Here is a 25,838-nt window from a genome sequence, read left to right as displayed (position 1 = left end):
TATTGCTATATGACAACTTTTTTAAATATCTCAGTTTTAATTTCAAAATACAGTTGACCCTTGAACAACGCAGCTTTGAACGCTGTGAGTCCACTTATACGCGGATATTTTTCAAGAGTAAATACTACAGAACTACACGGTCTGCAGTTGGCTGGGTCCATGGATGTGGAAGAACCGCGGATATGGAGGGCCGACTATAAATTATACATGGATTAACCCTCCAGTTGTTCAAGGGTCAGTTTTAATTGCTTTCCTTTATTATCCCACATCGTTGTACGCATTTAAAATATTACTCCAAAACAGAGACACAGATGTAGAGAAAAAAATGTATGGCTACCAAGAGGGGAAGTGGGGGGGGTACGAATTGGTGGATTGGGATTGACATAGATACAGTACTATGCATAAAATAGAGAACTAATGAGAACCTGCTGTATAGCACAGGGAACTCAGTGCTCTGTGGTGACCTAAATGGGAAGGAAATCCAAAAATGAGGGGATATATGTATAAATATATCTGATTCACTTTGCTGTAGAGCAGAACTAACATAACATTGTAAAGCAACTATACTCCAATAAGATTTAAAAAAAAAAAAAAAAAAACATTATCCCAAGAAGGGGTCCACAAGCTTCACACTGCCAAAGGGGCCCATAGCACCAAAAAGCTTCAAAACCCTACTCTTGACCCTGCTACACCGTCCCTCAGTCCTCACACCCACTCTTGGCCTGTCTTCGGAAAGGAGGAAGGTACAGGAGCTCCCAGGGCAAATGTTCGCACGTGGTTTCCTCTGCAGGAATTCTCTGCTGGCCCTGAACTTCACACCCGCCTTCCGCCCTTCTAAGTCAGCTTTCACCAAACGTGTCGCCCCAGCTCCCACTAGGGTGAGGCCAGAGAGAAGCCTGGGGCCAGCGCTCTCAGGGCCCTGGAAAGGCAGTGTCAGCACCTGCAGGGCCCGGGGAGCGAGCGCCCCCTACAGTTATACGCCCTGGGCGCCTCTTGCCTACCCCCAGTTCAGGCCCTGATGTGACCAAATCTGTACTCAGAGCTTAAGCAAAGCTCCTGAAAATACTCCACCCAGCTGTCTTTAGAAGTCACCCTCAACCCTGGCTCCACAGAAGAATCACCTGGGGAGCTCTGAAAACCCCCGCGCTCAGGCCACACCCCAGACTAATTTAATGATAATTTCTGCAGGTGGCCCCAGGTACTTGTATTTTTTATTTTGCATTTAAAGTTACCCAGATGATTCTCAAGTGCAGACGAGGGTGGGAACCAAAGCCTGAGAAAGATGACTTCTGTAGGCATCCCTCAGGAGTTCCAGGTGAACCTGAATTCCAAATGTTTGAGTTTAAAGAGTGGCAGCTGATTAAGACTCGCTCCCCATGCATAGGCATTTATGTCTTCATTCATTCAGTCAGTCAGTCAGTCAGTCAGTCGTTCATTCAACAAACATGCTCTGAGTACCCACAAGGCCCCCGCAGTGCAGGGATTACCAGATGCTCCTCCTTTCCCCTTGGACTTGCAGACTGCTGAGGAAGACAGACAAAAAACTTGTCAAACCTGTAAAGGAGTATTTACAAACTCTGATAAAAGTGCTATGAAGGAGCAGGCGATGAGAGAGAATAAAGTAGGGAGGGGACTGCCACATTATCTAGCATTATCTAACAGGCCCATCCAAGGATTACCTAATTCCCTAGGGATGTGTGCTTTTTAAGTTACTATTTACTCTTGATTAGGCATTTTACAATTCTGAAAGGGTAGATATTAACTTGTAGAAAACTGTTAGCTAACAAATACTTCTTGTCTGACAGCAATGCAAATGAATTTTATCTTAGAAAAGAGTATAATAACCCAGTTACAGTTTTATTGTGCTGTAGGGCATTAATCAATTTTATATGTAATTTAGCAATCTTATTCCAGCATTCTTTCTTTCCATGACTATAAATACCTCTGACGTTCTTGAACCAGCTTTACTACATGCTGGTTCCTTTGTTAATGAATTAATTTGACAGGACATACTTTAGATAGGATGGTGGGGACAGCCTCAGAATCCTGAAGAATAAGGAGGAGGAGCCGGCATGGGAAGGAGACGGGGAAGAACAGACCGCTAGCAACCCAACACCTTGACATAACATATGGTCTTTCCTACAGCAGGAAAAGAGGTGGCCCAGAAATGGCTAGAAAGCCAGTGAGGCTGGGGGACAGACTGCAAGCAAGAAGAAGAGTTTTGAGATGAGGATGGAGAAGTAGGCAGAGACTAGGTTATGCAGGGCCTTACAGATCAGTGTAGGGACTTTGAACTTAGCACTGTGCACAACAAGCAACCACTGGGAGGGTTTCAAGAAGCTGGATAAAATGAACTGGTGGCTATTTTGAAAAGACCACTCTTAACGGCTGTGTGGGAAAAGAGACTGGAGTAGAGAAGACAGAAGGCCAAGAAACCAATGACAAAATCATCGTGGTGCTCAGGTGTGGCTGCAGGTGGCCTGGTCTAGCAGAGGCAGAGAGATGGAGGGAATACGCAGTGGATTTTGATGGATTATATTGTGAATGAGGGAAAGGGGGGAATCAAGAAGGGCTTCTACCCACATGCTGTGCAGTGCAGCCAAAAAATAAGAAAAAATAAAAAACAAATATCCAAAAAAAAAGAATGGCTTCTAAGTTCCTGGCTTAAGCAACTGCATATGGTAGGGGTATTCAGCAAAATGGGAATGGCTAGGGGTTAGAGGTTAACACACACATACACACAGGCACATGTCATTCATGAAATAAGGGTATGACTCTTAGAAAAGGAAGGGTAGACTCACAACTCCTTGGGTGTGATAGGGCCTTTTAGAGACAGTAGCTTTTCAGGTTAGGTTCTCAGAGAGCATTCTCTTTGGCCTTCAAGGTTTGTGTCATCAAACATTAAGCTAATGTATTTCAAGCAACGAATCAGAAAATGCTAAGTAGCAGCTCAAAGTTTGGCCCAGTCTTGCCCTCATCCTTACTCAACATATGCTGACTGCAAATAACTATCATTTAATAAATCTTTAAATGAAGGAAGAAAATTCAGAATTAACTCTGAGTATAATTAAACCCTCAGAGGCAAAAGGCAGCATCAGGATTTATAAAATACAATGGAGAAAGCCTTGTATGGGAAAAGGGTTAATCCTTTACACAAGTGATAACTTAGTCCATCCCTTTCACCCCCTCCCCCAAGGAAATTAAGCTGTAGATCCGAGCACAAATCAGGTAAAAGACTTCAGTCTAACCAAATATAAGCAACAAAGGTGTCAGAAGTTTATTCTTTTATACAACAAAGCAGCTCTTAACTCTTCCAGAAGATGAAGTTGGGGGATACTACAATAAAGCTTAATGACCATTTACAATGGAATGGAAACTATCAGTGCCTACCACAAATCGAAATTCAGTGAGCTGTAACTTTGAACTTATCACAGCAAGTGAATGATAGCAGTGACCGTTAGACACCAAACCAGCCACTGAAATAATACTTCATCATGAAACCTATTTCAAGGAACCAAATTCTGTAATACTGAGGGATGCTTTGGGGGTCAGATTTTTTTTCCCATTTGGAAAACATCCAGGATTACAGATTCGAGTCAGCACCTTACTAAACAGAAAGAATCATCCAGAAGAGGCTACTCTGCATAGCAATGAAGAGCACGGGAACTGGAGGCTGAGCTCCTGGCTAGAGTTGGTTAGAACCTTACAATCCTTAGGCAAGTTACTCAAGCTGACCCACCGCAAAGCAGGAAGCGAGCCTTTATTCCATTAAGGCACTGAGATTTCAATGGTACTTGTTATCACAGCTTATCGAAGGCAATGCAAACTGACACAATTATCTAATTTAGGTAGATGTCATGAGGACTAAATGAGACAGTGTCTGGCACCCACTAAGCCTTTAAAAAAGATTAGCAAGATGATTGCAGCCTACTGATGGTTAGTGTAAAAAGGCTTCACTTCCCATAGTCAAGCTATCAGAATCTTCTCTGCTATTTGCAGCTGTCCTACAAGGTTGTCATGGACTAACCATAAATCCTCAACCCACGTTGAGGTCCACCAGGGACTTCACAGAACAGGTAGGAACAGTTGAGTGATTTTTATCTCAAAATGAGGAAAAGGACAAAGTTCCTGCATAGCTGTGTGGCCATAGGAAAGTAATTCACATCAGAGTGAACTAAAAAAGGACCTCAGCACATCCACTGAATAATCACCTTCTTTAAACAGCCTGGTAAAACCAGTACTGAAGCACTGCAGATGATGCTAAGGGTTTGGGGCTTTACTTTTGGTTTAAGTGCTCAAGTATGTCGCGGGTTGGGGGCAGGGATAGCAGGGTAAGAAAATGGTAAATCAAAACTTTGAGAAGATAAATTCATTCTGCAAAAATTTTGGTAGCCCCCGAGTACTTAACAATCATGAAAATAGTGCATTGAGAATTGGGAGATTAAAAGATGATCATACCTGATGTGCCTGGCAGGGAAAGAAGAGAGACAGAAGGGGCAGTTCCACTCAAATTCTCCCAGTTACTCAGCCCTAACAGAGCCTTAAATGACATTATAGATTCCTCGAGTGGAAAATTAAACGGTCTTATTATTTTGCCACAGGCTCTAGAATCCTGTCCCAATCTTTTCCGGCTAAAGAACGAAATCTATTTTTAACTGCAAGTGAGTTAAAAGGAACGAATCTCAGGTCACTATCTGAATTTTTCTCATTAAAAAAAAAACAACACTAAGATACCTGGTAAGTTTTATTTTACTTTAAAGAAGAGTTGGAAGAAGAAAGGAAAAATTCCACAAATGCTTATAGAACAGGCCTTAAACCCACTAAAAATGGTTCTCATAAACAGGAAACCTGTCACGGATAATAAAATGTATCAATGGGAGATACTTACCACATTTAATACTCTCTATCCGCATGGGGAGGCCAGACTGTGCTGCAGCAATTAATTTCAGGGCAATGTAAAACTGTGTTGGACCAAAATAACCAACCCGCTTTGCACCACAGAGTTCTGTGATCTGAAAACAGACAAGAGAAAGGATGCTGAAAACTCCATTTCATAACAGCAAAATGAGACAAAATAGATTATGAAATCTCACGGATTTCATGGGGTAACTAACCAAAAAGTCCCTGGAGAACCTACGGGTACAGGCTGGTCGCATTCTTTTTCATCCAGTTTGCAGGGAGGTTTTCAATTTGGATAATTCAATTCTACCTACGCGTGATGTTTCAGGACTGGGTGATTATTCCTCCTCTTTCAAAGATAAAAATAAAGGTGACAAAGGATGGCTGTTAAGCTTCTTACAAAAGAGTGACTTTTTCAGGGGGTGGATTGTAATATGCAAAGTCTAAAGTCTAGAAAGTCACCCGGGTGAAAAGAGAACAGATTTGTCATCACCACTACTTGTGTATTATCCTAGTTGATCAAAATTAAAAATGAGTTCATTATTTTTTTTAATGATTTTTTAAAATTTATTTATTTATTTTATTTATTTATTTTTGGCTGCGTTGGGTCTTTGTTGCTACGTGCGGGCTTTCTCTAGTTGCAGTGAGCGGGGGGCTACTCTTCGTCATGGTGCGCAGGCTTCTCACTGCAGTGGCTTCTCTTGTTGCGGAGCATGGGCTCTAGGCACGCAGCTTCAATAGTTGTGGCACGTGGGCTCAGTAGTTGTAGCTTGTGGGCTCCAGAGCTCAGGCTGAGTAGTTGTGGCGCACGGGCTTAGTTGCTCCACGGCATGTGGGATCTTCCCGGACCAGGGATTGAACCCGTGGTCCCCTGCATTGGCAGGCAGATTCTTAACCACTGTGCCACCAGGGAAATTTGAGTTCATTATTTTTTAAGTTCTCAAGCAAAATGATTTCCTAAGCATTAAAATTACATCTTGAGTGCACACTTCAGAGAAAAAAAAGTACTATACACACAAATATTATCAAGATATTGCAATCTTTCATTTGCAGACCTTAAACTAACATGATATGTCCTATTGGTAGTTTAAAAATAACAAATTAAATATTCAATGACTTTTTTTTTTTTGGCTGCATTGGGTCTTTGTTGCTTTGCTCGGGCTTTCTCTAGTTGCGGTGTGCAGTCTTCTCCTTGCGGTGGCTTCTCTTGCTGCGGAGCACGGGCTCTAGACGCGTGGGCTTCAGTAGTTGTGGCTCACAGGCTCTACAGCGCACGCTCAGTAGTTGTGGCGCACGGGCTTAGTTGCTCCACGGCATGTGGGATCAGGGCTCGAACCCGTGTCCCCTGCATTGGCAGGCGAATTCTTAACCACCGTGCCACCAGGGAAGTCCCTTCAATGACTTCTTTAAAGTTACTTCAAAGTAAGAGATACTCAAAAGTTCAAATAATAGTAAGTGGGGGTGAAGAAGTAAGAAGCACCCCCACTCCCTGTGCCCCAGAGGAAAACACTATACATTTCTTCTAGAAATGTTCTCGGCATATATACATAGCACACACCAGTTTTTCTCGTTGCTTATTCAAACTTTATGAAAATAGAATACCACATACTATTTTGCAACTTGCTTTTCATTTAGCATCATCCCCTGAATATTTTTCTCTAGCGCACAGTTAAAATTACCGTTTTATTTTAACAACTGCATAATATTCTGCTATAAAGATACACTGCATTTTTTATTATTATTCTTGGTCCTATGGATAGAGTTTTAGATCTCCAATAATTAACCTCACAAACACTTTCAGAACAAACTATAAACAGACACTAAGTAATCTGAAGAAAATTCCTATTAAAATTCAACTGGGATGTCAACAAAAAAAGGCAGAATAAGCGTCTCCAAAAATTATCTCCTCCATCAGAGCAATGAGAAACCAACTAAAATGGACAGAACTCTGGAAATTAACCAAAAGTCTGCAGCAATCCGGGCAGTGTTTATTCAAGAAAAACAGCTGAATCTCAGGAAGAACAGCGAGCTTTGTGGCATCTTAACTGGCCTTACTTCCATTCTCTCCCACCTGCATTCCAGGTATTTTCACTGTATTGCAGGCATCCCCAGCCTGCAGTCACAGTGAGACTTGCGGCCACAGGAGTCAGGACAGAGCTGGGCTTCTTGGATGTGAAGACTAATGTTTGTCATCAAACTCGGGTAGTTTTTGGCTATTATTTCTTCAAATATTTTTCTGGCCCTCTCTCTCTTTCTCCTGCTGGTACTTCTGGTACTTCCAGTAGCCCACAGTCCACCTCTCCTAGCCCTAGACTATGAGCTGGGGTTGTGGGGAGTGAGTCCTGTCTTCTCGGCTAGACCCACTGAAAACAGAGCCTCCACCATGTGGAACTGGTGGGGGTGGGGAGAGGAAGAGGTCGTGGCTCAAAGGCTGCTGGCTCACTGTTCTTACTAAGATTTAGGATATTTTCCTGAATAAATGTTTCTACGTTTGCTGTATGTCTTCAGGTCAATTTCCAGAGACTTTAAATGATTATCCTTTACAATTTTTACCAGTTAAGAGGCTGTTTCACTGGAAAGAGGATCTGCTGAGTTTCTCACACTGCCATTCCAAAAGTCTCAACCCTCCCAGATTCATTCTTTTTTTTTTTTTTTATAAATTTATTTATTTATTTATTTATTTTTGGCTGTGTTGGGTCTTCGTTTCTGTGCGAGGGCTTTCTCTAGTTGCGGCGAGCGGGGGCCACTCTTCATCGCGGTGCGCGGGCCTCTCACTGTCGTGGCCTCTCTTGCTGCGGAGCACAGGCTCCAGACGCGCAGGCTCAGTAGTTGTGGCTCACGGGCTTAGTTGCTCCGCGGCATGTGGGATCCTCCCAGACCAGGGCTCGAACCCGTGTCCCCTGCATTGGCAGGCAGACTCTCAACCACTGCGCCACCAGGGAAGCCCCCAGATTCATTCTTGAGTGGAGAAGCAATAGGGTGTTATGGTAAAGAGAACAGTTCTTGGGCTTCCCTGGTGGCGCAGTGGTTGAGAATCTGCCTGCCAATGCAGGGGACACGGGTTCGAGCCCTGGTCTGGGAAGATCCCACATGCCACGGAGCAACTGGGCCCGTGAGCCACAAATACTGAGCCTGCGCGTCTGGAGCCTGTGCTCCGCAACAAGAGAGGCCACGATGGTGAGAGACCCGCGCACCGCGATGAAGAGTGGTCCCCACTTGCCGCAACTAGAGAAAGCCCTCGCACAGAAACGAAGACTCAACACAGCCATAAATAAATAAATAAAAGAACGTGAATTTCTTAAAAAAAAAAAAAAAAAAGAGAACAGTTCTTGGAGTAAATGACTTAGGTGTGAATTCTGGCCCTAGCACCAACCGGCTACCTGTATAACCTAAGGCAAGTTACTTACCTCTTGTGCCTCAGTCTCCCCTTAAGTGTAAACAGGTACTTACCTCATGAAGGCTAAAGTAGTAGTGCCCACAATAGTGTCCATTCAATAAACATGCCATTGTCTAATTTTTTGGTCTACTTGTTTATTTTGTTCCCATTCTAGCTGCATATTAGGATAACCTGAGGAGCTTTTGAAAAATAAAAGAGACCTAGCCTCCACCCCCAAAGATTCTGCTTTAATTGGTCAGTGGTGTGGCCCAGGCATGGGTATTCATGTAAAGCTCTCAAGGTAATTCTAATGTGCAGCCAAGGTTGAGAATCACTGCTCTTTGGTAATCTCATTCTTTCCCCAGGCTTCAGTGACCATCCAAATGCTAATGATCACCAAACCACTCTCTCCAAACCTAACAACTCAGATACTTCATGCACTTTTCTAAAACCCTACTGGACATCTCTACGTGGATACCCTAAGCCATCTCAGACATAACATAAATTAAATAAGCCCTACTCATTTGCCCCTCCCCACATATGCTTGAACCTGCAGATCTTCCAGCAGCCCTCGCCTCAGTTGCTGGCATCAACAATTCCATATCCCAAATCAGAAACTTATCTTTGATGCTAACCACATCCACATCTATCACAGAACCATCTGCCAAGTCAAGGCTATCTTCTCCTTTGCCATGCCTTAATCCTTCCTAATATCTCACCTGGCCATCGTGACATATTTTATTTTTTAATGGAATTCACACAAATTACTGTGCAGGGACAGGTTTCTTTTTTAAAGCGTGACTTTCATATAATAGTGTGTCAGTTTTCCTCAGGTGTGCAAGGAGGCAACAATACTTATTATCAGAATTTGTTTCTAGAAGAAATGTTGCTCTTGAAACTTAAACTTTTTTCCAATAATTTATATATTTAGCTTTTTATTGAAGTGTATTCCTATAGAAAAGCATAATATACAAACAGAAAAGCATACAAATAAGTGTATAGTACGTAGTTAGATGCGTTTTCACAAATTGAATACAACTACATAACGAGCACCCAGATCAAGAAATAGGGACTTTCCTGGTGGTCCAGTGGTTAAGACTCCACGCTCCCAATGCAGCGGGCCTGGATTTAATCCCTGGTCAGGGAACTAGATCCCACGTGTCGCAACGAAGATCCCGCATGCCACAGCTATGACCCGGCACAGCCAAATAAATAATTTTTTTTAAAAAAAGAAAGAAATCAAAACTTACAAGCCTCTAGAAGCCCCCCTTCGAAGCTCCTTTCAGTCACTACCCACCTGTCAGTTTCCTAACTTCTAATACTACAGATTAGTCTTGCTTGTTTCTAAACTTGTTTGTGACATTCTTCCAAGTTGTTGAGTGAAACTGTGGTTCACTCATTTTTGTTGTTACTCAGTATTATTTTTCCTCTGCCACTGGACATCTGTACGGTTTCCAGTTTGGGTGGGGCTTGGGGGGGAGTACTGAAAGTTCCAACCCTCTAATCATCTGGTCCCCTGGAAGCAGCCTCCAACCTTGTTACCTAGGAACTTTTCCAAAAGTCACCTCGTTAACATAACAAGACACCTTTATTGCTCTTATCACAGGAAATCTCAAGGGTTTTTGGAGCTCTGTGCCAGGAACTAGGTTGAAGACCAAATATATATTTCTTATTATAAAATCACATCACGATAGGCCATTTGCATGTAACTGATTCTCTGCTAGGCTAAGCTCCATGAAACAGGGAGATGTATGTCTTGCTCACCAGTTCCTTTCCCTGCCACGTTGATTATGCTTAATAAATAGTGGTTGAACAAATAATTTTCTCGAACCAGTCTCTCCTCAGCTCATCTTCCAACTCCAGTTCATCCTCCATAGTGCCTGCATATCTGCCTTTTAAAAGCTAACAATACTGTTCTCATGCTTAAAGGCATCTCAGCCCGGATCCCCACCACCTCAGGACAAAATCCTATCTTCTTAGCGCAGCATTAAAGTTCCTTCACAACCTGGCCCTGAGCAGCTTCTCTAGTTTCATCTCTGGACACACATACATGCACACAATTCTGTAGCTGCATTCAGCTTCTCCTGCTTTCCCAAGCACATCTTGACCTTTTACATTTCTGTGCCTAGGGTACACGGTGCAGAAGATGGGAAACTAAACAGCCTTGAAGTCAAGGTTGGTCAGGCTGAAATCTAGTTTCCACGTATATACTGATAAAATAGAGATATTGTCTCTCCCGTAAGACTATGAGGGAAAAAATTAAATAATGTACTAAATGAACCTGATATGATGCTTAGCAGTGTTCAATAATTGTTGGGTTCCATCCCATTCACCTGGACCTACAACATCCTCACTCCCCACTAGATTAAACTCAAATGTTACTGCTCTGTAGCTCCTTCTCAAGTCACCAGATATAGTCTCTTTTCCCAGTGTACTCTCTGACTATTCAAATGTCTATAAATGTCTATCACATGATACATTATTGTCTTGGATTTGCTCCAAGATAAAAGGAGGAAAGGGAGTAACTGGAGAGTATGGGTGAAACAAGCATTACCAAGAGTTGAAAATGCCTGAAGTTGGGTGACGGGTTTGTGAGGGCTCATCCTCCTACTGTGTATATTTGTATACATTTTGAAATTCTCCATATTCAAGCTTTTTAATGTCTATTTCAGCACTTATCAAATATTATAATTATCTGTTTATCTCTGCCTCCCATTAAAATGTCTTCTCTCCAAGGGCAATGAGTAACTTCTATTTATCTCCTAGCGCAAGGATAGGCACACAGCATACAGTCCAAAAAATTCTCCATCAAGCGAATGAAGCAACCCTCACAAATAAAAAGTAATTGTTTTTTCTTTTTTTTTTTCTGGCTGCATTCGGTCTTCGTTGTTGTGTGCGGGCTTTCTCTAGTAGCCGCGAGCGGGGGCTACTCTTCGTTGCACTGTGCGGGGTTCTCACTGTCATGGCTTCTCTTGTTGCACAGCACAGGCTCTAGGTGTGCAGGCTTCAGTAGTTGTGGCTTGTGGGCTCTAGAGCGCAGGCTCAGTAGTTGTAGTGCACGGGCTTAGTTGATCTGTGGCATGTGGGATCTTCCCGGGCCAGGGCCCGAACCCGTGTCCCCTGCATTGGCAGGCAGATTCTTAACCACTGCACCACCATGGAAGCTCAAGTAATTGAGTTTTATAATACATTCCTTACTGTGAATAAATAAATTACACATCTTCAGATACAGGACTGCCTATACATGGAAAAAACTAACATCATCGATATAGTTGTCTTGCAGAGTAACTCCTAATATGAAGAAATTGTAATCCTTGCCATGTGAACAATTTAACAACTATATTTCAGTCAGTGTTAATTATCAAGGTAACCTTCCTTTACCATAACTATCACATAGAACTAGAAAAGCTCTTAACAAAAGGTAACTGAAATTGCTGCTAAAATACTCACTATGGTACTTCAAGACTAACCCCCAAATCCGGCATTAGTAAACCGCCTCATTTACCTTGGAATCTGTCCTTTGCTCCTATATACCAGTAGAATCACTGCTTTGTAGCCAACGTAGAATATACACACATAAGTGAGGTAAGCCCATAGGCCACTCTTCTTGCTCTTTGTACACCAAACCTCCATGAGACATGCCAAGAACTTTCTGAAATAGTCAAGCCGCAAAGATGATAAATTATAGGCCTTTGGAACTTACATATGGAATCTCGTAAGCTTGAGACTTCTCAGTCCAAAATGCAGGTTAATTTTGTAAGTTTTTTTTTCTTTATTGAGGTTCAAAATGTTCTAAGTCTAAATTCTCCATGGAAAAGCTCTAAATTCTGGGTAGAAATGTTTTAATGCAATCTAAAGAAAAAATGGTGGTGCTTTATCCCAGATACTCAACTAGCAGGAGATATTTTATGTAACTGCTCCTTCAAACAGTCCAAGTTGCCAAGATTTTCTCAAAGTAAAGAAAAAATGAAAAGACTCCACTCCTCTTCTTTAGTCTAAACTCCAAACCTGCAACCCTCTCAGCTGGACCCATCTTAGGTTACACACATTGTGCAAAGTTCTAACACATAACAAGAACCTATGGACTCATGTTTGTTTTCTCAGGTGGAAGGGAAGAGATGGGGAAAAAAAAAAAGGAATGGATGAAATCAACTTCCTCACAGCCTACAGATGTACACTCAACTGTCGGGGTGCTGGATACGCATCAGAAAAATTCACTGACCATTTGGGAGGAACCTGGACCAAGTTCTGGAAGAATATGGAAGGCCACTAAAATAGCTTCCCTCCTACCTAATTCTGAAAGATTAAGTGGCTGTGCTGAGTAATCAGTCCACACCCGTTCCAGTTTGCCTGAAATAATACTTTCTTTCCAAGCTGAATTGTAATAAATTTTTAAAACTGTTCAAAGGTTTGAATAAGCTTCCTCTTTCAAGTATTTTTAAAGACTTCCTCAGAGAGATTTAAAAATTCAAAGTCCTGGCATGAGGGGCTGGAAGACCCCTATTTTCTATTCTCCCTCCACCACAGCTGCCCAAGTTCAGAGTCTCTGCTCACAAACCTACTCCTTCAAGTCCGGCCCCCAGACTCCTGGGACCTCACACACCATCCTCCACATTCCGTCCATGATATCTTATTAAAACAAGACCATCCCCCCAACTCAAGCAGGCTTCCGGGGCTCCTCGTGCCCTTTCTTGTAAAACCCAGAGCCCTGAGCATGGTTTTGAGGCCCTCCCATCTGGCCCAAACTACCTTTCCAACAAGCCCGTCTCCTCCCCACCCTGCATCCAAGGCTTCAGCCACTCCAGATGCCAACCAGTCTCTCAACACAGGACAGCCATGCAGGCCTCTCGGCACCTGGCATGTCTCCCACCTGGAAGCTGGATGTCTCCCCACTTCTTTTTTGTTTGTTTGTTTTTAAATGTTTCTTTCCTTTCTTTCTTTTCTTTCCTCCCTCCCTTTCTTCCTTCCTTCTGGCTGCGCTGGGTCTTAGTTGTGGCACGTGGGATCTTCATTGCGGCATGTGGACTTCTGAGTTGTGGCACGCAGACTTCTTAGTTGCAGCAAGCAGACTCTTAGTTGCGGCATGCATGTGGGATCTAGTTCCCCGACCAGGGATCAAACCCAGGCCCCTTCCATTGGGAGCGTGGAGTCTTACCCAATGGACCACCAGGAAAGTCCCCCCTCCCCACGTCTTTACCCATCTTTACCCACCAGACTCTTTCTTCAAATCACCTCAAGACCAACCTTATCTTTGAAACCACAGTCAATTCCATTCTGTATTCCCATAGTCCTTTTCACTATGCTTTTCTGTCACATCACTAGCCTTTTAATAGAGCAAAATCAGTATTCTGGTCATTGTCTCCCCTGTACCCCATCTCTTTCCTATACCCCTCAAGTGCCCAGCACAAGGCAAGAGTACATCTTTATCATTTGTATCCCCCAGGACTTATACTTTACGATGCTTACTACATATTCAGTTGCTCAAGAAATGTTTGTTGAATTAATTAGTTTTCACAGCCCATAGTACCAGAATGCTCTTCTTTCTCTCATCTTGTAATTACTTTTACAAGTGACCGCTAAATGGGGCTTTAGTCATCTCACACCACAGAGCCCGAAGAGTTCCTGCAGGAATATAACAGCGTATTAGCTGCTCTGTCCCCTCCCTGCTCAGCTAGGAGGGACCAGGCAGGGTCAGAGAATGAGGAGCAGACTGCACCACGCTCTGCCCTGGCCCTCGGCCCCTACCCCTGGCCCTCGGCCCCTACCCCTGGCCCTTGGCCTCACAATCTAGAACACCGCAGTGGTGCTCCAGCCACTCAGTGCGCTAAAGATGCATCACGGCCTCCTGCCTCCAGCCTCCTTCTGCTTAGCATACCCCCAGGAGACGCCAGCCTCCACACAGGCCCCCTAAAAACCGAAATAAAGAGGATTTAAAGTACATGCATATAAGTTGTACCTCAGCCTCTCGGGAAACAGCTGAAGAGTCAGGTCCACTGTCCTGGGTTTTCCTTTCCCACTCATGTAAACGTTCTAAATATCAAGAGGGACTTTCAGTCCAGAGGGACCTGGGTGAGCCACCCAAGAAAATATGAACCCCCAGGTCTGATCACCCACCATGAGGTGCCACAGCACATGCCTAAGCCAAACCCCCATCCCGATGAAGAGAAGACAGACATTCAGGGCTCGGGTGTGATTTCAGACACGGAAGCCCACTAATACCTTAAAGTACTTATTAAAGTATCCTGGGCACCTCCCCACTGAAAGCACCACACTCAGTGCCAAGACAGGAAGTAAGCCGTGCTGAACGATACTCTTTTCTCTCTCTCTCATCCTCCCCCAACTCCCTTTTCCTCCCTCCCTCTTTTTCCTCCCTCCCCCACCTCTAAATAGTTTACTATTCACCTACCAAAACAGGACTATTCTCCTACACTATCCCCCCATCATCACATCTGAGGGAGTCAACATTAATATTATCACACAACATATGGTCCATACTCTCATGTCCTCAATCATCTTAAAAATGGCCTATAGAACTGAATTTCCCTTCTCCCATCTAGGATTTAATCAATGTTCGTGCATTACATTTTTACCTTATGTCTCCTTTGTCTTTCCCTAATCTAAAACAATCCCACCTCCGTTCTTCATTGACACTGAATCCTTTCAAGAGTTCAGGCCAGTTGTCCTGCAGAATGTTCCACATTTTGGATTTGTTTCCTTGGGATAACATTCAAGTCAAACATTTCTGGCAAGAACACCACACAGGTGGTACTGTGATATAGTAAGAGGTACACAACAGTGAGGGGTACATAATTTCAGAACATCCCACCACTAATTGCCAAGCTTGGCCATTTGGTTAAGAGGGTGACTGCTAGATCTCTCCACTGCAAAAACATATTTTCACACAGTACATTGAGACCATTTGAAAATTCTATCCCCTGACAAATCAGCTTTTGACTCTGCCCAGTACTAATTCCAAGTAAGTCTAGCTAAATTACATCAGCATCTACAGAACTGGAATCTTAACACAAAAATCGTAACAAAGATGGGGATGATATTTATTCCATGAGGTGGCTGTCCTTACCTCCAGTTATGCACAAATAAATGCCACAACTCAGAAAGTTCAGTGAGATGTTCAAGGTCACAGGTTCTGAGCCAGTACTCAGACCTACATGTGCCTGGGTCCAAATGTAAAGGTTTTTCCATTACATCAGGGGTTGGAAAACTGATGTTCACGAGCCAAATCTGGCCCACTGCCTGGTCTTATATGTGCTGAGAATGGTTTTTACAGATGAACATTTGCAGTCAATTTGATAATAGGGAACACTAACTTTGAATTCTATGAGATAAAATGTTATCCCCAAAACAAGAATTCCATGCTTCTTACTAGTAGATCTGTATTAATCCCCACCCCCGCACAAAAAAAAACAAAAACTTGTACTCAATTATCATATTTTGAATTTTGTCAATAAAAACTTTGTGGAAGTTTGCTTGCTCTCTTGTCATGTAAAGTACCTATACAATATCCTCAATTTTGCCTCTTGGCCCTCAAAGCCTAATATTTACTACCGGGTCCTTTACAGAAAGGGTTAGCAAGCCCTGATAAGACACTGCCTCCCAGAGCAATGCATGACATCCTGCAGATACGCTCAAAGCCGGGCAGAAAGGTATTTTCCTAAACTAATCAGCTACATAAGCAAATGCCAACTTAAAGGGTGAACAGTTCCAGTAGAAGAAAAGAACACACATGTATCCCCCCCCCCATTTTCCACCCATTTATATACATTTGTTTAAAATTTTCAGGAGCTTTTGAACTAGGGCTTCCTACATTACTATAAATTTCCACAGCAACCAACTGGAGCCATATTTCAGATATGAGCAAAATCTATGCAATAATTCACATGCTAAAAATGATATTTTGCTTTTTTCAGCCTTATTGAGGTAGTATAATTGACAAATAAAATTGCCATATATGTAAAGTATACAATGTGATGACTTAATGTACATATAGACTGTGAAAGGATTCCTACCATCAAGTTAACTGACACATTCATCACCTCTCATATTTACCTTTCTTGTGTGTGTAAGAACACTTAAGTTCTACTCTCTAAACAAATTTCACTTACACAATACCATTATAAACTACAGTCACCATGTTATACAGTAGATCCTCGTATCTTATTCATCTTAGAGCTGAAAGTTTGTACCCTTTCACCAGTGACTCTCCCTATTTCCTGCACCCCACAACCCCTGGCAACCACCATTCCATTCTCTGTTTCTATAAGCTCAACATTTTTTTTTCTTTTTTCAGATTCCATATATAAGTGATACCATGCAGTATTTGTCTTCATCTGTCTTATTTCACTTATTTGCTTTTTAGTTTTAAAAGGAGAAGGTGTTATAAATCTTCATAACCATTCTTTGAAAACATCCCTATGCATCTGTGAACACATAATGATCCAAGATCTCCCAACACGTAAGCTACTCCCAAGTTGCAAATCAATTTTGGAAGCTCCATTATCTTTCAGATCCCCCAAGATGCCATTTAATTTAGGACCAGAGAGCCTATACTAAATTGCACACTGAATCCAGCCAAGATAATTAATTGATAGATGAATGAATGAATGAATGAATGGCAGAGGTTATGACCCCAGATCCGGCTTGTCAACATTTGTGGCCCAAGGCCAAAACTCACCCCAGTAGTAGGGAAGACCCAACCTGCCACTCTGGCTCAGATGGAATCTGAACAGGGAAAAGACTCTGGGCAAAAAACTAGGACCTTATACACTGCCAATGGAAGCACAGAACAATATAGAGACCATTTGGCAACATCCATAAAAATTACAATTAAAAAAAAGAATTATAATCAAACTTTGGATCTAGTGATTCTACCTCTAGGAATTTACATTCCACTTTATACAAGCAAAATGACATATGTACAAGTTCATTCAATATGTATCATCTAAGATACAGATTTGAAAACACCCAGAGGTCCATCATCTAAAATATTAATCAATCATGGTTCATCCACACAATAGAATTCTAGGCAGCTCTGGTAGAGATCTGTCATATCTGTGATTGCCCATCATCTCTTTAAAAGCCTTTCTCTACTGAGAAATTTCTCATATTACAAATCTCACCTCCCAGCCTGAAAGCTGAGAATCGAATTCCTAGGCTCCTTTGCAGCTAAACTGCAAACATGTGACCAGGTCTCCATTGATGGGAATATCCACACAAGACTTTGCTTGAGAAGTAAGAAGTGTAAGACAAGAGACTCTGCTCAGAGCTTCTACTTTTTCAGGGGAAGCTGCCTTCCTGGCTCAGGATGACGGTGGAAGCAACTGCAGTCCAGTCAAATCCCTGCTACCTGCTGCTCAGTACAGGCAGGAGCACGGGTGGCTCCCACCTAATATTAGAACTATGCATGGCTTGGCCATTGTTTCTGGAAAGTTAGATGCCCCCTGTTCTTCCAGCCCTCCAAACGATTCCATGAGTTACCTAAAAATCCTAATACCTTTTGGGCTTAACCATCTGGAGTGGATTCACTTGTATGACACAAAAACCACCAACTAAAAAAGAATGAGGAAGCTCTTTGTGCACTCATATGGAAAGATCATTAGGTTAAACTGCTGAAAAGAAAAAAGCAAGACACACAATAGGGCATGGCCGGCATTTTTTTAAAAGGGGTTGAATCTAGATGCATTGACTTATATATTCATATGCTATCTCTGGAAATTGAAGCTAACAAGCTTGGCTGCAGCTGCTTCCAGGGAAGGGAATAGGTTGGCTAGGGTACAGGGCTAGGGAAGAGTTTACTGTATTTCATTTTGTACCTTTTGAATTTTGAATCATGTGAATGTATGATCTATTTTTAAAAATGAATTCAGAAAAGTTGTAAAGAGTAAGACACAAAGCCTGGACTTCCCTGGTGGTGCAGTGGTTAAGAATCCACCGGGCAATGCAGCGGACACAGGTTTGAGCCCTGGTCTGGGAAGATCCCACATGCCGTGGAGCAACTAAGCCTGTGCGCCACAACTACTCAGCCTGCGCTCTTGAGCCCGCGAGCCGCAACTACTGAGACAGGGCACCTAGAGCCCGTGCTCCACAACAAGAGAAGCCACCGCAATGAGAAGCCCGCACACAGCAACGAAGATTAGCCCCTGCTCGTTGCAACTAGACAAAGCCTGCGTACAGCAACAAAGACCCAACGCAGCCAAAAATAAAATAAAATAAATAATTTTTTTAAAAAGAAACAAAGCTTAAACCCATGTCAGCAAGAACTATTATAGACATACCCCAAAACCATTCACCTGTCACCTGCTTGAAGGGCGATTTCAAAACAAAGTGCTCAGCTGGAGAAAGCTGCAAAAGTCCTCCCTCATCAAGCTCAGATTTCACACACACTAAGTGCTCTTTCCTCTAAGTTGTCAACATAGGACAAGGCAGCAGCTTGCTTTATCGTTTTTTTGATCTCTATTTTATTTATTTCCTCTCTGATCTTTATTATTTCCCTCCTTCTGACTTAAGGTTTTGTTCGTTGTTCTTTTTCTAATCCTTTTAGGTGGTAGGTTAGGTTATTTGAGATTTTTCTTGTTTCTTTGAGGAAGCTCTGTGTCGCTATGAAGTTCCCTCTTAGGACTGCTTTTGCTGCATCCCGTAGATTTTGTACGGTTGTGTTTTCATTGTCATTTGTCTCAAGGTATTTTTTAATAGCAGCTCGCTTTATAAAAACTAGTCATCTTTGTCAAAGGTAGCTCTATCTAGCTGGGTGACCATGCAGAAGGCACCTGACCTCCCTCGGTCTTCCGTGTCATCTACTGGAATGAAGCAGACTATATAGAACACAAAGCTTTCTCTAGATCCAAAAATTCTAAAAAAAGGAATTGTATGGGTGAAAGCTAAAACTATGGTTTGAACCTCTCCCTCTGGCACTTACCACTTCTACTTGTATTATGGTTCTGAGCATACCTGCTACATCCCCCTAAAACAAGGCTGTAAGTCTCTTGAGGGCAAGTCCTGGATTTTTTTTAAAAAACCATCCTTGCATTCCCCACAGCACACATCCCATTGATTTCTCGTTAGGAAGGCTTATAGAATGAATTAAATATGCCTACCTTGACTTAACTCTTCACTCACTAATAGAACCCCTATGCATGTTGCTTTGTACCTCTGAATTGTGACTTATAGGTGAATAATCAACCTATTCCCCCCCAAAATTTTTAAGTTTTAAAGGATAGCAAGAACCTGACTTGAGCTCAGGTAAATCATTTTGTAACCACAAAACTTCAAGCAAGCAAAGGCAAAGAGAAACACAGTTGACCCTTGAACACAGGTTTGAACTGCACAGGTCCACTTATAACGTGGATTTTTTTTTCAGTAGTAAATACTACACGACCTGCAGCTGGTTGAATCCACAGATGTGGAGGAACCGCGTATATGGAGGGCAGACTCCAAGTTACATGTGGATTTTTGACTTTGGAGGATCAGCGCCCCTAATCTCCATGTTGTTCAAGGGCCAACTATACAACATATCTTCCCAGGCTTTGAATGTACTCTGTTTTGTTTTGTTTTGGTTTGGTTTTTTTTGGGGGGGGGACAGGGGAGGGAGAAGGAACATTTTTGTATTAAAAGACAAAAATATGCTAAGGAGTCGAATATGATATTAATACAGCTCTTAAAGACAAGAATTCAAAGAAATTCAACACTCAGGCTAGCTTCTTTGGTTTTTGCACAGCGGACTGGCATATATAGGTTTGACAGAGTGATTCTACAGATTTTTTTTCATCATGCACCTAGACCGTCTTTTGGAATGAGGAAGGATTATAGGTAGTGAAGAGATTTGATGACAATGATTTCTCATTATGACTTTTGTTATCTAGGCCTTCTTCAGCAAGCCAGTGCCACAGCTCTGGAAGCTGCCCAAACCAGCTGCACACACGCAGGCACGCTCATCAGGGTCAGGAGTTCCTCGGGGCTGGCACCTGCCCAGGGAGAAACCGGGATCTAACAGCTCAAGGAGGAGGAGAGGGGAAGAGCGCACCGGGGGTGAACCACCGAGGTACAAAGGAAACACCCCCCCACCACAAGAAGAGAGTCACTGTGATGGAGGAGAACAGTAGAATCCCCAGTAAGAACTAATGTTCACTGACAGCCGACTGTGCGCCAGGCACTCTCTTAAACGCCAGGAATTGCTGAGATGAAGGAAACATACACACACACAAAAGCAGTCTTAACACTAGAACTGAATTAAAATGCAATTACAGGTCAGATTACAAAAGAAACTTTGTTTGGGGATTCTGGCCCAGGTTTCTAGCCTCTGCACATCACAGTATTTCATACTGCTGGAGGCAGCAAAATCTCAGGTGAACACACATGCTGCCAGGATCATACAAAGCTTTTACTGGTTCTGGCAACTCAGACTTACCTCAGCAGCCAAAGGGTTCGCTTTTCAATTTGTTTATTGACATTTTTAGTGCTTTTCATAAATAAAGTTACAGGTCGAGGTTATTTGGTATTTTTATAAGTTTGTTGATTTCGGTCCATTCTATATTTTATATCTTTTATTTTATACATACTTGTGCGCACACGCACGCGCGCGCACACACACTCAGACACATTTCTTTTTTAAAGAAACTAACGCCAAAAAAACATGAGAGAGAGAAAAAGGAATAAAGAAACTAGTGCCTTAGCGAGACGAACAGAGCACGCCAGGACATCTCACGTAAGTGGAGCATCCGTTTATTATACACAGATCCTTGAAATGCTTCAGAGGGAATGAACAAGTGCAAGTTCAGTCTCAGATCACACCGGAGTTCTCAGTCTCCAGTATGAACCCAGACAGATTGGAACCTTCCAGCAGAGTTAAACTTATACCAGGAACAGCAGTTTCTGGTGGGGTAGGCAACCTGACTTCATTAATTGGGTTTCTTTGTCGAGTTCCTAGTGAAGACCCTATCCAACTGTTAAAATAACAAACGCCCCACTCACCTCCCCTCTGAGGAGGCTGACCCCGTCAAAGCAGGCTACTGCAGGGCACCAAAGCTGGAGACGGCCCCTCTCTGTTCGAGACAGCTCTCCTCCACCCAGCATGGCCTTGTGACAACCAGCACACTCAGTCCCCCGCTTCATCATGGCAAATCCAGATGGCTTTAAGGGGCTTCAGCCCAACTAGCTGGAACCCAGTCCCAAGCCTATCTTGCTATTGCTCCTACTGTGACCCAGTGGCTACATTATATTGACCAAACCCACCTCTTTCCATGACCAAATAAATCCCCTTTCTATGCCCCAGCTACACACGTCCATCCTCTTCCTCTCTAGCATGACAGACACCCATCACTGAAGGCCTGGCCCTGCTCTCACCTGTCTGTCCTTGTCCTGCACCTCACCCCCAGCTAGCTGCTGACACTTCCCTGATGCCCAAACTTTCCCTGCTCTTAGATCTCCTGCCAATGAGCTGTGCTTGCCAGCAGGGACATCCCTAGGACCCAGGTGGATCTGCTAGCTCCTCCCTTCAATCACATGGAGACACTAATTCATCAGCCGAGACAGACCGCATTGCCTGACCTGATACAATCCACCCATCCCCCTAAACAGATGCCCCCACCACAATGGATGAGCTGAGACCTAGGTCCTGATTCCTCCCAAGGTATTCTTTCCCAAGTCCGCTCCACTTTCACAAGTCATGCCTAGAGATTTGACAACTTAGAGATAATTGACGCAGAAAGAAGAGTCCCTGCCCTCAAAGGGTTTCTAATCTGTTATGGACTGACATCTGTGAACCCCCTAAATTCATATGTTAAAACCCTACCCGCCAGTGTGACGATATTAGGAGATGGAGCCTTTGAAAGGTGATTAAGGGGACTTCCCTGGCGGTCCAGTGGTTAAGACTCCGCGCTTGAACTGCAGGCGGCACAAGTTCGGTCCCTGGTCAGGGAACTAAGATCCCACAAGCCACGCGGCAAAAAAAGAAAGGTGATTAGGATGAGATGAGGTCATGAAGGGGGAGCCCTCAAGAATGGAATTTGTACCCTTACAGAGTCACAAGAGAGCTTGCTTCCTCTCTCTGCTCTCCACCATGTGAAGACACAGCCAGAAGTCGGCAGTCTGCAACCCAGAAGAGGGCCATCACCAGAACCCAGCCATGTTAGCACCCTGATCTCAGACTTCCAGCCTCTAGAAATGTGAGAAGTAAATTTCTGTTGTTTATAAGCCACTCAGTTTGTGGTATTTTGTTACAGCAGCCTGAGCTAAGTAAGACATAATCTGATTGGGGTGTGTGTATCTAAGAAGTCTGAGGAAAAAGGATGAACATTCCTCAAACACCCACTACCCACCCTCCAGGCAGTATACTTTTCTCTTTTATGTTTCATTTCTAACATTTAAACTAATCCTACATGAATGGTTTTTCAGATAAGTACTTCAGGGTTTAGAAAGGTTATTAGAGAAATTCTGGAAAATGAGAAACCACCTGAACTGAAAGATCTTGCCGCCCGACAATTTCTATTACAGATGTCATGTGAACCAAATTCACTGAGTGAATAGGCGACCCCTTATGTTCACTAAGATACCATCCATTCAGTCCTCTTAGGTAGCACACTATGGCAGTGAATGGAATCGGGCTCACCAACTGAAAGATACACACTATCTGCACCTTGGCAGCCACAGATAATACAAATTAGGTCCCACGATTCCCTGGCCTTCCAAATGGCCATGGACACACATGTGTGAGAGAAGGAGCAGGTGTAAAGGGTACAGCCTCAGAACTCAGTATATTCTCTCAAATGAACCAAGGAATGAACCACAAAGCACACTCCATCCTAACTGCGTTGTAACCAGCTGAGCTAACCAGAGTACAGAACAGAAACTGATTAACATTTGCCACTTTTCTTTTGCTGCCCAGCATCAGAACCCCTTGCCAATGTTTATGAAATTTTCCACCTGCCTCCAGCTCAATAAGCTAAAAATGTCAGATACCCACTTTCATGATTTCTTCTCAATCAGGGTATGGGCACAGAACCTAAGCTTGGCCAGACACAACACACAGGTGTTTGAATCAGTAATGAGTGATGTGAGGCAGCAGGAATAGATCGTTGTATTCTGGAAACAGCAGCAACCCCAGTGCCCAGGGGCGGCAAGGTGCCCAGCCCCACACCTGACGTCCAGGGCAGGCAATGTGTGGTGTGGCTGGAGGCATCCAATATTCAGTAGCTACAGTTCCAGCATCCTCACCAGACCAATTCTGTGCTGTAATGTGCCTGTTGTTCTGGCACTGTTGCCCCTTAGCTGTGCATTTTTCAAGATGTTTCTCCAGTTTTCTGAAAGACTGAGCTACCCAATATCCTGCCAATAAACTCCCTTTCTGCCTAAATTACCCACAGGTAATTTCTGTTACTAATGGGATAGTGTTACCAAGAATCCTGGGTGTTACAGAGGACAGGTCAAAGGGAAGCCGTGATTGGTCCAGAGCATCCAAACCTGGCTGTATCAATCATTTACTGCTGCAAAACAAACCACCCCAAAACTTTAAAACAACATTTATTTAGTTCATAATTCTGGGGATCAGCAATGTGGGCTGAGCTCAGCTGAGCAATGATACTGATCTAAGCCAGACTCTGCTGAACTCAGGTGGGACTCGCTTATGCTTCCGCAGTTAGCCTTGGGCTCACTGGGCGTCTCCATTCTCCTCCACACAGCCTCTCATCCTCCAGCTGGTGAGCCTGGGCTTTTTCACATGGTGGAAAAGTTCCCAAAGGAGCAAGAACTGAAGCTGAAATGCTTCTTCAGGCCTAGGTTCAGAACTTACCCAAGGTCTCTTCCACTGTATACTATGGTCAAACCAAGTCATAAGGCCGGCCAAGACCCTAAGGATGGAGACACAGGCTCCACCTCTTGATGGAAGGAGCTGCACAGTATCGGGGGAATTTTGAAATCTACCATACCTGACGGTTTCATACATAGCCCCATGGGGAAGCTGTCACAATAGGGATTCCGATTTATTAGAGCTGCTTATATCTAGAATCTGTGCTCTCACAACCATTCCCTTTGACCACCACCAATGCCAGCCACTGATTCAACCATACCTAAGTAGAAGCAATAAACACACAGTGCTGAGCCTGCCAACTCTGCAGCCTGTGAACAGTCTTGTACAGGGCAGGCCCCTTGGGTCTCCCTTACTGTGGGGCATGCTGAAGATTATGGACTAGAATCATGCGGCATCAGACGACCAGATCTCTAGCTCTGGGCCTTTCTTTCTCTGAACCTCAGCTTTCCTCCCTGGCAAAGCTCAAAATCAACATTTTCTGCATATGAACAAATCGGTACTTTGATCACTTCAGGCAGAGGACTAGTTAATATGCCTAACTTACAGAAAAACTTACTATAGCTTGAAGGGAATCTTAAAAAGCTCTGCTCTGAATTTATTTGAAAAGATTTAACTATATCCTTTTCCAAGAGCCACTCAAATTGGCAGACCCACAAACTGAAATTAGATGTTTCCCTGACAACTGTTGAACTGAGAAAGGGAGGGCTGCTGCAAGAAGTCTCCATGGAAACCACCCAATCCTTGCATCAACCATTTACCTTAGACTTTGGCTGGCATTCAAGCACATCAAATCAGCAATAAAAATGTAAGGAAGATGGGAGTTCCCTGGCAGTCCAGCGGTTAAGACCTTGTGCTCCCACTGCAGCGGACATGCAGTTCGATCCCTGATGGGGGTAAGATGCCAGATGCCGGGCAGCACGGCCAAAAAAAAAAAAAGTAAGGAAGATGGAAGGGCTTTGGAGCAATGAAGAATGTCAGTGTTTGGTACAGTGAGATTTTCCAGAAAAAAGAAGGCATAATCAGTCCAAACATCTCAGGACTCAGATTAAGAAGCCTATGCATACCCAACGCTATCTTTTTTTTTGGCTGTGCCACACAGCACGTGGGACCTTAGTTCCCAGACCAGGGATTGAACCCAGGTCCTCCGCAGTGAAAGCACGAAGTCCTAACCACTGGACTGCCAGGGAAGTCCCCAACCCATTTTTCTTAAATACACCAAAAAGAAGTTTTGAAACAACAGTGTCTGGTTTCCCTAGGGCTGCTGTGACAAAATACCACAAAGTGGGTGGCTTAAAACAACAGAAATTTGTTGCCTTACAGTTCTGGAGGCTGGAAGTCCAAAATCAAGGTGTCAGCAGGGTTCGTTCCTTCCAACGGTTCTGAGGAAAAATCTGTTCCATGCCGCTCTTCTAACCTCTGGCAGCCCCAGGAGGTTCCTTGGCTTGTAAATACATCACTCCAACCTTCATCGTCCCATGGCATTGTTCCTGGGTGAATTAGGAGTCCGCCCTTCTCCAGTATGATCTCATCTTAACTTCATTACATCTGCAAAGACCTACTTCCAAATCAGGTCACATTCCAAGGTACTGGGGGTTAGGACCTCAACGTATCTTTCTACGGGGACACAATTCCACCCAAAACACACAGCTTTTATATAAAGTATTTGATTTCACCTATTCACTAAGTGTTTGTTACAGCAAAATGGTAGCTCTATTTAATGTACAGCTTAATCAAAACAGAAGGCTT

The 25,838-nt window shown here is 43.4% G+C and overlaps 1 protein-coding gene across 3 annotated transcripts in view; it reads right to left on the bottom strand.

Annotated features, from left to right (window-relative positions):
- The window catches only part of REPS2 (RALBP1 associated Eps domain containing 2), a 236,160-nt gene that overhangs the window by 161,316 nt on the left and 49,006 nt on the right, over positions 1 to 25,838 (bottom strand). For all 3 annotated transcript variants that reach the window (XM_057538983.1, XM_057538984.1, XM_057538985.1), the window contains exon 2: positions 4,889 to 5,012. In XM_057538983.1, coding sequence (XP_057394966.1) covers positions 4,889 to 5,012 — 124 coding nt within the window. The remainder of the gene's footprint in view (positions 1 to 4,888; positions 5,013 to 25,838) is intronic.

This window comes from Balaenoptera acutorostrata, chromosome X (assembly GCF_949987535.1).
Source record: "Balaenoptera acutorostrata chromosome X, mBalAcu1.1, whole genome shotgun sequence".
Classification (NCBI taxonomy): domain Eukaryota; kingdom Metazoa; phylum Chordata; class Mammalia; order Artiodactyla; family Balaenopteridae; genus Balaenoptera; species Balaenoptera acutorostrata.
Note: the sequence above shows the minus strand (reverse complement) of the source record. Positions and strands in the feature narration are given on the sequence as shown.